The sequence below is a fragment of the Sinocyclocheilus anshuiensis genome, unplaced genomic scaffold (genome assembly GCF_001515605.1).
Source record: "Sinocyclocheilus anshuiensis isolate Anshui unplaced genomic scaffold, SAMN03320099.WGS_v1.1 scaffold36, whole genome shotgun sequence".
Lineage (NCBI taxonomy): Eukaryota > Metazoa > Chordata > Actinopteri > Cypriniformes > Cyprinidae > Sinocyclocheilus > Sinocyclocheilus anshuiensis.
In genome coordinates this window covers 470,195-481,026 of record NW_015554072.1, presented here as the reverse complement: position 1 = coordinate 481,026, position 10,832 = coordinate 470,195, and the positions used below count along the sequence as shown (strand labels likewise).

The 10,832-nt window shown below is 33.2% G+C and overlaps 1 protein-coding gene across 1 annotated transcript in view; it reads left to right on the top strand.

The window, feature by feature from the left end:
- LOC107668740 (mitogen-activated protein kinase 1-like) overlaps nucleotides 1-10,832 on the top strand; it is a 32,227-nt gene that overhangs the window by 14,359 nt on the left and 7,036 nt on the right. Inside the window, exons 2-7 of the mRNA XM_016460716.1 lie at nucleotides 3,011-3,193; nucleotides 4,561-4,750; nucleotides 5,679-5,795; nucleotides 6,500-6,614; nucleotides 7,834-7,965; nucleotides 8,160-8,269. Of these exons, the coding sequence (XP_016316202.1) occupies nucleotides 3,011-3,193; nucleotides 4,561-4,750; nucleotides 5,679-5,795; nucleotides 6,500-6,614; nucleotides 7,834-7,965; nucleotides 8,160-8,269 (847 nt within the window). The remainder of the gene's footprint in view (nucleotides 1-3,010; nucleotides 3,194-4,560; nucleotides 4,751-5,678; nucleotides 5,796-6,499; nucleotides 6,615-7,833; nucleotides 7,966-8,159; nucleotides 8,270-10,832) is intronic.

Genomic DNA, 10,832 nt, shown 5'->3' with positions numbered 1-10,832 from the left:
AAGAGTTAATTATTAAATAATTTATTTTTATTATGTTCTTTTTTTTTTCAGTTTATTTTGAAATGAAATTAAGCACATTGCGCCGCAGTTCTCATTAATGTAATGCAAATAAACTCATTACTGTAATAAAAATCAGCATTAAATTATTAAGTATTTATGCGTTTTAATACAGGGTGGCCGCGGGTCCTTAAAAAGTCTTAAAATGTCTTAAAGGGTTTGTTCACCCAAAAATTATGTGTTTTTGTAAGAAAAATATCCATATTTCAAATGTAATAAACACTTTCGGTTTCCGGTTTCTGTCATACGCGGAAGCCGTTCCGGTGGATGACGTAGGACGTCGTTGTTGCGTGATTAGTGACAAATGCGGAGAGAGAACAAAACAAAACGCCAGTCACGAATTAGAAGTACAAACCGATTTATATAGAAAAATGTCGGAGGATTTCGATATAAACCAAGAGGAGACTGGTTTTGCTAAGGTAAGAAAACTTTGCTTCCTTTGCTCCTATAAACAAACTCACGAGACTAGCATATCTCAGAGGCGCGTGCGCTGCGCATACGTGCTGCGTCATCCGCCGGAACGGCTTCCGCATATGACAGATACCGGAAGTGAGAGAAAAGTGTTTATTACGTTTGAAATATAGATATTTTTCTTACAAAAACGCATGCATTAACTACAGGAGGCCTTTATTCACCCCCCGGAGCTGTGTGAGGCACATTTTATTATGAATACGCGAGCTTTATTTGACGACTTGTGGACTGTTCAACTGCAACACCCGCTGACTGCAACGATAGAGCTTGGAATAGCCAGGACAATTTTTAATATAACTCCGACTGGATTCGTCTGAAAGAAGAAAGTCATATACACCTAGGATGCTTCAAGGGTGAGTTAAACACAGGCTAATTTTAATTTTTGGGTGAACTAACCCTTTAAATAAAAAGTATTAAATTGTCTTAAATTCAGATTCGGTCTTGTTTGAGTGGTTTTGCTTTGCTCTCTTATCCAGTTGTGTTTCACAGACCTTCAGCTACACTTTGCAGATGTAAGTAACACTAAAATAGTGAGTTTGCTGTGCTTGTTATTGTGTGGATTTTCAGTCTTCAGGATGTTCACATGCAGCAGTCATTCCCTTCAGTTTTCATGCAGCCCCAGCTTTATTTATAGACATCTTTGTTATTTGGTGACATGACAGTATGCCATTGGAGTGTCTTTTTTTCTCTCTCCTCCTTCGCACCAAGGGTATCTGGCATTGTCAGAGCATTGTGTAAATTCACTACCAGCGTTCAGCCTGTGGCCGCCCCCCTCCTTCACATTACCATGGCAACAGCTTGTTGCATAACTCCTAACTGCAAAGTCTTGCCTGTCCGTGTCCGTGGAAACCATGCCTCTCTTGTTTCTCTTTTCTCCTGCTGTTTTGCTATGTCCCTTCATCTCTGCTCCCCTCTCTCTCTCTCTCTCTCTCTTTCATGATCTTTCTTCACCTCTGTGTAATTTCTCCACTTTCTGCCCTTTAGAGTGTTTTGTGCACAATGCCAGCCAGCTGCTTGATCTGTAAGCTTTATTCTTGTCAAATGACACAAATTGAAATTGGCATCAACAAAACGAAAAAAACTTGCTTGATGACCATGTTTCTGCTGTGCAAGAGAAAATGGTGCAGATGCTGCATTAGTGGTGCACCTGACACAGATTTAACATTAACAGTGTGTCAGCAGTGCAGAGTTCAGCTCATGGTTACGGTGAGATGAGATTGTATCTGTCAAGTTCTTTGCATTCATGAACATCATGTGTGAAGAAGTGTGGTACAGACAAGCTTTAGAAACTAAGCGGAAGGTTAGAGGTGAATTAATAAAAGTAAAGTTATTTATTTATTTTTTTTTACTTAGTTTTGTTATTATATACATGTATATATACACACACACGTATGTATGTATGTATGTATCTTTTTTTTTTTTCCTTTTTTATTTGAAGGTCACTTTAAAACTGTCTTTGCAAATGGTTTTAACTGTTTGTTTTTGCAATGTCTCAAATGCTTAAAATATTGACATCATAAAATATTTTTTACATACTTTGTTTTTTAAGTTATGATAATTTAAACAAAGAGACTGTATCTGGGTGTTTGCTCAATTACAGGCCCTTTTTACGTTTGAGGGGTTGGTTGATTTATTTATTAATTAATTTAAAAAAAATGTCTTCTTTTCCCCCCTTTTTTTTTAAACCATGCTTTTTTTGTTTGCTATTTCTTAGATGTTTTTCAGTCATCATAAATATAGTTGTAATTTTTTTTTAAAGATAAAATCTATGATAAAACTAAACAAAGTGAAACTATTCTTATTTTTTTATTTTTTGCTTAAAGTGATTTATCATTATCAGTCCTTCAAGCATAATTTCCACCACCCTCTTTTCCCACGTTTACATTTTGTGAAAAAAAATTTTTTTACTTTATTTTTTATATAACATTATAAAACATAGACAAACAAACAGTCAGTTCAGCTTCATGGGTACAATCATAGGTATTCTTTCTAAATTTTAGGGGGAAAAAACAACTTAAAAAGGGTTACATTATGTGTACATCCAGCCCCATACGTACATACACATGTATAAATGTAAACAGATTTGTATATGCTTACATAGGTGTATATACATATTCCTCTCATTTACAAGCATATATCTTGCTCTTCCCTCTGTTTTGACTTCTACACTTATAGTCCATTTTCTCCAGTGCCTTTCAAAAGTCTCTACTTCTAGTCTCAGCCTGAATGTCAGTCTTTCCATAATTTCTATTTCTATTTTAGAAGTGTTTTAAAGCAGCTTTTCTAACAGTCCACAGAAAAGTGCCCATAATTGAAAGGCCCATCTGCGTTCACATCGTCTTTTCCATTGTATTACACTTCTTATATTGTGTACTTGATATCTTTGTGTCACTTAATAATGACTAAGCTACACGACACGGTTTTGTAACCAAGAAAAAAGATGTTTGATCTGATGATGTTTTTTGCTGTCTCTTTGTTTCAGCTCGGCGTATGATCGTGATAATAAAGTGCGTGTGGCGATAAAGAAAATCAGTCCATTTGAGCACCAGACGTACTGTCAGCGCACACTCCGTGAGATTAAAATCCTGCTCCGCTTCAAGCATGAGAACATCATCGGCATCAACGACATCAACCGCACCCCAACCATCGACCAGATGAAAGACGTGTATCCTTTTTAATTGTATTTTAACCTGGAAATAAATGTAGGATTTTGAAACATTTGAAACAAAGAAAAGATAAGACTTTTAAAGATGTATTTGTAATTCTGTACTATTATTTTAGGTAAGTACATTAGTGACATTGATCATGTGGATCAGATGTTCTTCCATTGAAGCTAAAGATGCTTTTTTTTCATGCTGGAGAACATGATCAGATTTTATGTTTGTCATTTCAAATGCTGCCATCATTAAAGCAAAAAAGAGACAAACCAAATATTAAGACTTATTTAAATTAGAATTCATTCAATTTTTCAGTTCAGCTTTCTAAATATTCATGTTCAGGCTGAAAATGCAGCCTCTGGCACAAACAATGCTCTTTTCCAACTGTGTAGGCTGAGACAATGCAAAAATCTCTAGTAAAGAGTTAATTTTAGGTCTGAAATCGATAGTCAGTAGGCGTGTGGATAGTGAGAGTAGTTTTGTATGATCTAATCGCTCTGTTACTCTAATATGTTTAGCGTCATAACAGAGCTGCGGTTGAAGGGAGTAGAAACACAAGATCTTAAATGCCACAGTTTTCTTTCTACTGAAATTAATTCAGGACATAGCAATGGGCTTGTACTTTTTTGTTGCTGGTATTTATTTATTTATTTACTTTTGTCACAACCTAACAAAACAAAGATTTGTTACTTACGATTGCTTGTTTGTATGTATGTGTGTGTATATATATATATATATATATATATATATATATGTGTGTGTATATACACTACTGTTCAAAAGCTGTGGGTCGGTAAGATTTTTAAAATGTTTTTGAAATAAGTCTTTTATGCTCATCAAGGCTGTATTTATTTGCTCAAAAATATAGTAAAAACATTAATACCGTGAAATATTATAGCAATTTAAAATTGTTTTTTTTTATTTTAATGCATTGTAAAATGTAATTTATTCCTGTGATGCAAAGCTGAATTTTCAGCATCATTACTCCAGTCTTCAGTGTCACATGATCCTTCAGAAATCATACTAATATACTGATTTGCTGGTCAAGAAAAATGTCCTATTATTATCAATATTGAAGACACTGATGCTTTTTTTAAATCTATTTTTATTTATGATTACTATTATTATTTAATAAATAGGAAGTTCAAAAGAACAGCATTTATTTGAAATAATATTTTGTAACATTATAAATAACTTTGCTGTCAATTTTGATCAATTTAATCATGCATCCTTGCTGAATGAAAGTATGGCTGCATATTCTAAACATTTAAAGATTGCATGAACTTCAACAAGCTTTTGTCAGTCCTTAAATGCACCCATTTCTCTTTTCTGTTCTCCAAGCTTTGTGTTTGACCTTGACGTTGAAAAACTATAGCTACATTGTACAGGATCTGATGGAGACAGACTTGTACAAGCTGTTGAAGACGCAGCACTTGAGCAATGACCACATCTGTTACTTCCTGTACCAGATCTTGCGTGGCCTGAAGTACATCCACTCAGCAAACGTTCTCCACAGAGACCTGAAGCCATCTAACCTGTTGCTCAACACTACTTGCGACCTCAAGGTGAAGTACACTGCGGTTCCTTGCCATTATGTAATTTTAAACTCATTTAAAGGTGATGTGTGTCATTTCTGTGTCACCAAATGGAACTGGGGGGAAAAAAAACGATGTTTTCAGAATGCTGCACCTGTTGGTTTTACAAAAAAGCACATAACTTCCATTTTCCTAATGTATTATTTTCTTTAAGTGTTATAAATATAAAGTTATTACATTTTACGAAACAGCTCGTTCAGCTCATCAGCCAAACCGAGCGCAGAGAATAAGAAATAATTAGAAATAAAATGTAAATCGGTGTTATTTTAGTATCATTGAGATACTATTATAGTTGTTAATATTTTGAATTAGATTTTTTAATTTTTTGCTTTCATGTTCATGTGTTTGTCATTTTTATTAGTTTTTGTTGTTTTTAAATGTCTATATAGTTCATTTTTATTTAATTTTTATTTTAGTTAGTTTAGTACATCAACTTTAAATGAAAATGAGAAATGTTGCCTTGGAAACTAGCTGAAATCTTTTTATATTTTATTTCAGATAAATGTTTTATTTCAAGTAATGAAAATGTTTTTTATGGTTTTAGTTTGTTAACTATAATAATAGTTAAAATAAAGTTTAACTGATGTACATCATTTTTTTTTATGAAATTAAATGAAACAAAAATTTTATAAGATACTTGTATTTTTTCTTTAAATTATTTAAAATTTAGTTTATAAATTTATCATTTTTCTCTTCAAATTATTTTTAATTTAGCAACTGTTCTGCTGTTGCAGGCATAGTCCTTGTATTTTTACAGCCATCACTTTTTAACTCCATTGCCACCACACCATACCACGCTTTATTAATGCAAAGTAATGTCAGGCTCATCTTGGACATTGCTGAATACTCACAAATCTCTGTAACTTCTGTTTTTTTTTCTGTTTTTTTTCTCCCACAGATCTGTGATTTTGGGCTCGCCCGGGTGGCTGATCCAGACCATGACCACACTGGCTTCCTGACGGAGTATGTAGCCACGCGTTGGTACCGCGCACCAGAGATTATGCTCAATTCCAAGGTGAGGAATCAGTCTTGATCTTTCAAAGATTGTTGGACTGGTCATTCAAAAACAGATTAAGTCTAAACCTGGAGTTGAGTTATTTCATTATTGTCTCAAGTGTTTGTTTGGTTACTCTATGCCACCTTCAGTAAGCAGTTTGGTGTTGGTCATTGCATTTTTTGTGTTTTTATCATCTTTATTATTATTTTTAAATATTACTATTTAGATTTAATTTATTTTTTGATTTCATTTTTTTAGTTCAGTTTTAATTTACTTCCAGTTAGTAATTTTATTGCTTGAACTTGCACTTATTTGAGTTATTTTCCAAGGCAACATTACTAATTTTCATTTAGTTCAAGTTTTTCATCTAATATTTATAATATATTTTATTTCAACATTATTTCAATTAACAAAAATGTTTTTAAGTTTTATTTTTAGTTAGCTTTAGTTTTTAGTTAGCTTTATTTAGATAATAAATAACCCTTAATTTCAAAACATACTTTTTTGTTCTTACAGAAATAGTTTACATATAAATGTAAATTGTCATCATTTGCCATCATTTACCATGCTACATCTAAGATTGCCATGGTATTACTATGATACGTACCACACAGAAAATTACAAAACCAAAAAAAACCAAACATGATAAAAACATTTTTTTGCCGTAAATGTTGATAGCTATATCAGTTAACAATCTCTTTATGTCTGTGTCTGTCTCTCAGGGTTACACTAAGTCCATTGATATATGGTCGGTCGGTTGCATTCTGGCTGAGATGCTTTCGAATAGACCCATCTTCCCTGGGAAACACTATCTGGACCAGCTTAACCACATCTTAGGTAAACCACCTTGTGGACTTTATATATTTCCCCGCCTGCAGCCTTTGAATTCACAGCTTATAGCCGCTAGTGAAGGGTTTGGGTTTATGGTGCCAACAGCCAGTCATAGTTGTCATGATGTCGTTTTCCTGTAAGTATAGTGTGATTAGTCATATGACATTTACAGCTCATGTGAAAAAGCTCTGTGGTTCCTATAAAAAAAGACTTCAAAACTTCAAGATTTCAAGACGCATACTTCTAGAACTGCATTGAGATGAATAGGAATGTTAACTGATTTGGTATTGCTCGTAGTTGCACCACTTGCAAAAAAACATTTAATGAAATATAATAATTAATAATAAAAAATAATATAATAATAATAAAATAGTAATGAAAATAATAATTATCATTATTATTTTAAAGGCATATTGATATATAATTTCAACCCGGTGTCCACAGAACCAAAAAAAAAATAAAAAAAAATGGTGTTTTCTACTTGGGTTATTGAATGTGCCATATTCTACAGCTTTAGCAATTGTTTTGTAATTTCAAATTAAATAGGCTGTTTTTCCTACTGTACTTCACACTGGCGTTCATCACAGCTTTTGAATAATTATGTAAACATGAGCAGAATAGTATGGTAAAAAATTGTGGAAATGTTGTCTCAAAATTATCCACGAAAAAATTTGAAGTCTCTGTCTCAAAATTCTAGCAAAATGGCAAAAATATCACTGTTTCCACAAAAATATTAAGTAGTAGTACAACTGTTTTCAACACTGATCATAAGAAATGTTTCTTGAGCAGCGAATCAGCATATTAGAATGATTTCTGAAGGATCATGTGACACTGAAGACTGGAGTAATGATGCTGAAAATTCAGCTTTGCCATCGCAGGAATAAATTACATTTTAAAATATGTTCTAATAGAAAACAGTTATTTTAGACTATAATCATATTTATATTAATATATTGTAATAAATAGTATTTTGATAATATAAATGCAGCCTTAGTGAGCATATGTGACTTCTTTATATATCAAACTACTTTTCTTTATATATCAAACTGCTTTTCTTTATATATCAAACTACTTTACTTATTAAATATTTAAATATTATTTTAAAAGAACAAAGAAATAATGATGCAACAAAACCAAGCACATTTGTTTTCCATTTATTCTCTTGTTCTCCTGATCTATATTTTCATCATTTAATCCTTATATTTGTCTTCTCTCTCTCCTGTAGGTATTTTGGGCTCCCCCTCTCAGGAGGATCTCAACTGCATTATCAACATAAAGGCAAGAAATTACCTGCTGTCACTTCCTCTCCGCTGCAAAGTGCCCTGGAACCGCCTGTTTCCTAATGCAGACCCTAAAGGTCAGAGTTCAACTCCACACCCTCACTGCACACACAAAGAAACTAGTCCTCATATGTGTCACATGTAATCGGACTAATTTTACAAAATATGTTTGAATTTCTGGTCATAACCAATGAAGGCTTAGCAGATCTGTACTTTGTCATTTTTTCCTGGTTTGTTTTTAATGAACTGGTTTGTCTCTGTTTTCTTGTAGCATTGGACCTGTTGGATAAGATGTTGACATTTAACCCTCATAAGAGGATTGAGGTGGAGGAGGCGCTGGCTCACCCGTACCTGGAACAGTACTATGACCCCACAGATGAGGTCAGTTCACTACTAGTTTCCTTATTTAATTCTGTCAGGATTACTTTTGATAATAGTGGAATATGTTTCCCTAATACTATGGATGTATCGGCCGACGATATTTATCTGCCGATTTTCCCTCAATTTACAACCATCGGCATATCGGCTATATAAGGAAAAAGGCCGATATAACAAACCGATGGTTTATTAATTAACTGTGTGAAGGCACTGAGCTGTATAATGTCTGTAGCATAATCCTAGCGCTGATGTCTGCACTTTAATGCTAATCAAATAACAAAAGATCGCACACTATTCTTGACTAAATAACTTTTGTAACTTTCATAAGTGTAGCGGACCTCATCTGAATGATGACCAAAACTTTACTGATGTTTTATTAAGTTTATTGCGTCCTTTTTCACTCCAAAAAATCACCATAAGAGCTAAACAAAACACAGCACGAGAAGTGCACATTAAACTCTCTCTCTCAGTTGCATTATCATCAACATACAGCGAATTACACAAAACACTTATTACAACTAACAGTAAACAAATATATACAGATCTCATGCCTTTTCGGGGGATACTGACAAACTTTAAATCCGAAGAACTGCGTGCTTTCATTACCCATATAGCTCTGTAGACTAGAAAACCCGTCAAAATAAGAGTCCTGCCCTAGTAAAGGAGATGTCATACATATTTAAACTTACAAAACAAATATTAAAATGTATACAAAAACAAATTAGATGATTAATCATAATAAAGTCTGTTACAATAAAGAAGGATTAATATGTATTTAATTTATACAGTGAAGTGTTATTTTACATTTGTTTACTTTATTTCTGTACCTGAAAACTGTTAAACCTACCTAAAAAGCACTGTTTATTTAATATGTATCTTTGTTCTGTTGTATTTATGTAGGCCTGCTGAATGTTAAATGGATCCAATCCATGTTCATTAGAAATTATTTGATGATGCAGCAATAAAACTGCTAGTATAATTTAATGTAGGTGTTTTTGAACTTTGCTGATTTAAAACATGATCAAAATACTATCTATTTTGATGCCAAAATTTCAAATAAGAGAGGAAGCGATAAATATCGGTATCGGCATCGGCCCAAAAAAATCCTATCGGTGCATCCCTACCTAATACTTTTTAACAAGACTAAGATAACAATGCACTGTGAGATAATAAGAGCAACAACTCTTATTAGAGAAACTCTTAAGTTCAGCTGCTTAAAGAACAGCGCCGTTATTACCCTGCTAGTGTGAAATGCCATGTAGCTTTTTAAGTTGCTAAACTATTTTACTGATAAAAGCAGCGGGTGTGTGTCCGTAGTACTGTTTGTGTGTGCGTCTGTATGGGAGAAAGAGAAGTGCTTTCCGTACATCATAAAACATAATTTTCATAATTTATCATTTTTAGCCTATTGTTTAAAATATTTATATTTATTTATAAATTTGTATTCTGTATTTTTTCTGTTGTGGAAACATTTCTGTTGTGTTCTGGTTTCATATGAGCAGAGCATTTATTTACAGCATAGATAGCATTTTCTTAAATATTTTATTTTGTGCATCAGTTTATATTTTGCATCATATCGATAATAAATATAAGTATTTTTGATGATATTGCTTGACTATATTTACATATGTGAACTAGGGCTGGTAAGCGATTACATTTTTTAATCTAATTAATTACATGATGTGGCGATTAATTAATCTAATTAATCCCAAATTAATCGCACGTTAAATTTGGCTGAGAAATTACTCCCAAAAGATAATTTAAAGTCATTGTTGTGTAAAGCATCAAAAAGACATTACAAAAAGTAAAATATTTTGTTTGATCAAATTTATTACATATACTCTTTTAGACCATGCAGGTGAGTAAATTATGACACAATTGTCATTTTTGGGTGGGTGAACTATACCTTTAATAATTTATTTTATTAATTTTGTTATTATTATTACTATGGAAATATGAAATTATTTCTTTAAAGGGGTCATATGATGCGATTTCAAGTTTTCCTTTCTCTTTGGAGTGTTACAAGCTGATTGTGCATAGATAAGATCCCTGAAGTTGCAAAGACTAAAGTCTCAAAACCAAAGAGATATTCTTTATCAAAGATAAGACTGCCATGCCCCCCTAAAACGGCTCGTTCTAACACGCCCCCACATATCTACGTCACTATGTGGAAATATTTGCGTAATGCCGCCCAAATGTTCACGCAAAGAAAGAAGGTGTGGTTTCAGTAACCGCAGTTAGTGTTGAAGCAGCCATGTCAGGGAGACGCTGTGTGTTTCTAGGCGAAAGCAAAAGCACTTTATTTGGCCTTCCGAAAGTAGATGCATTTAGGAATCTTTAAGATTACTTACAACAGAACAGCAAAGCATTTTATGGACGACCGTTTCGTGAAACTAGGAGAGGAGGTAATTCTGACTTTACTATGACAATCTGGCGCTTCTGAATCAGCAACTGTAAGTATGTTTTGTTTTTAGTTTAAGTATTTGCTATTGACTGTTCAAATGCGGAGTTTTGCGCATCGTGTGTGTGTGTGTGTGTGTGTGTGTGTGTGAGAGAGAGAGAGAGA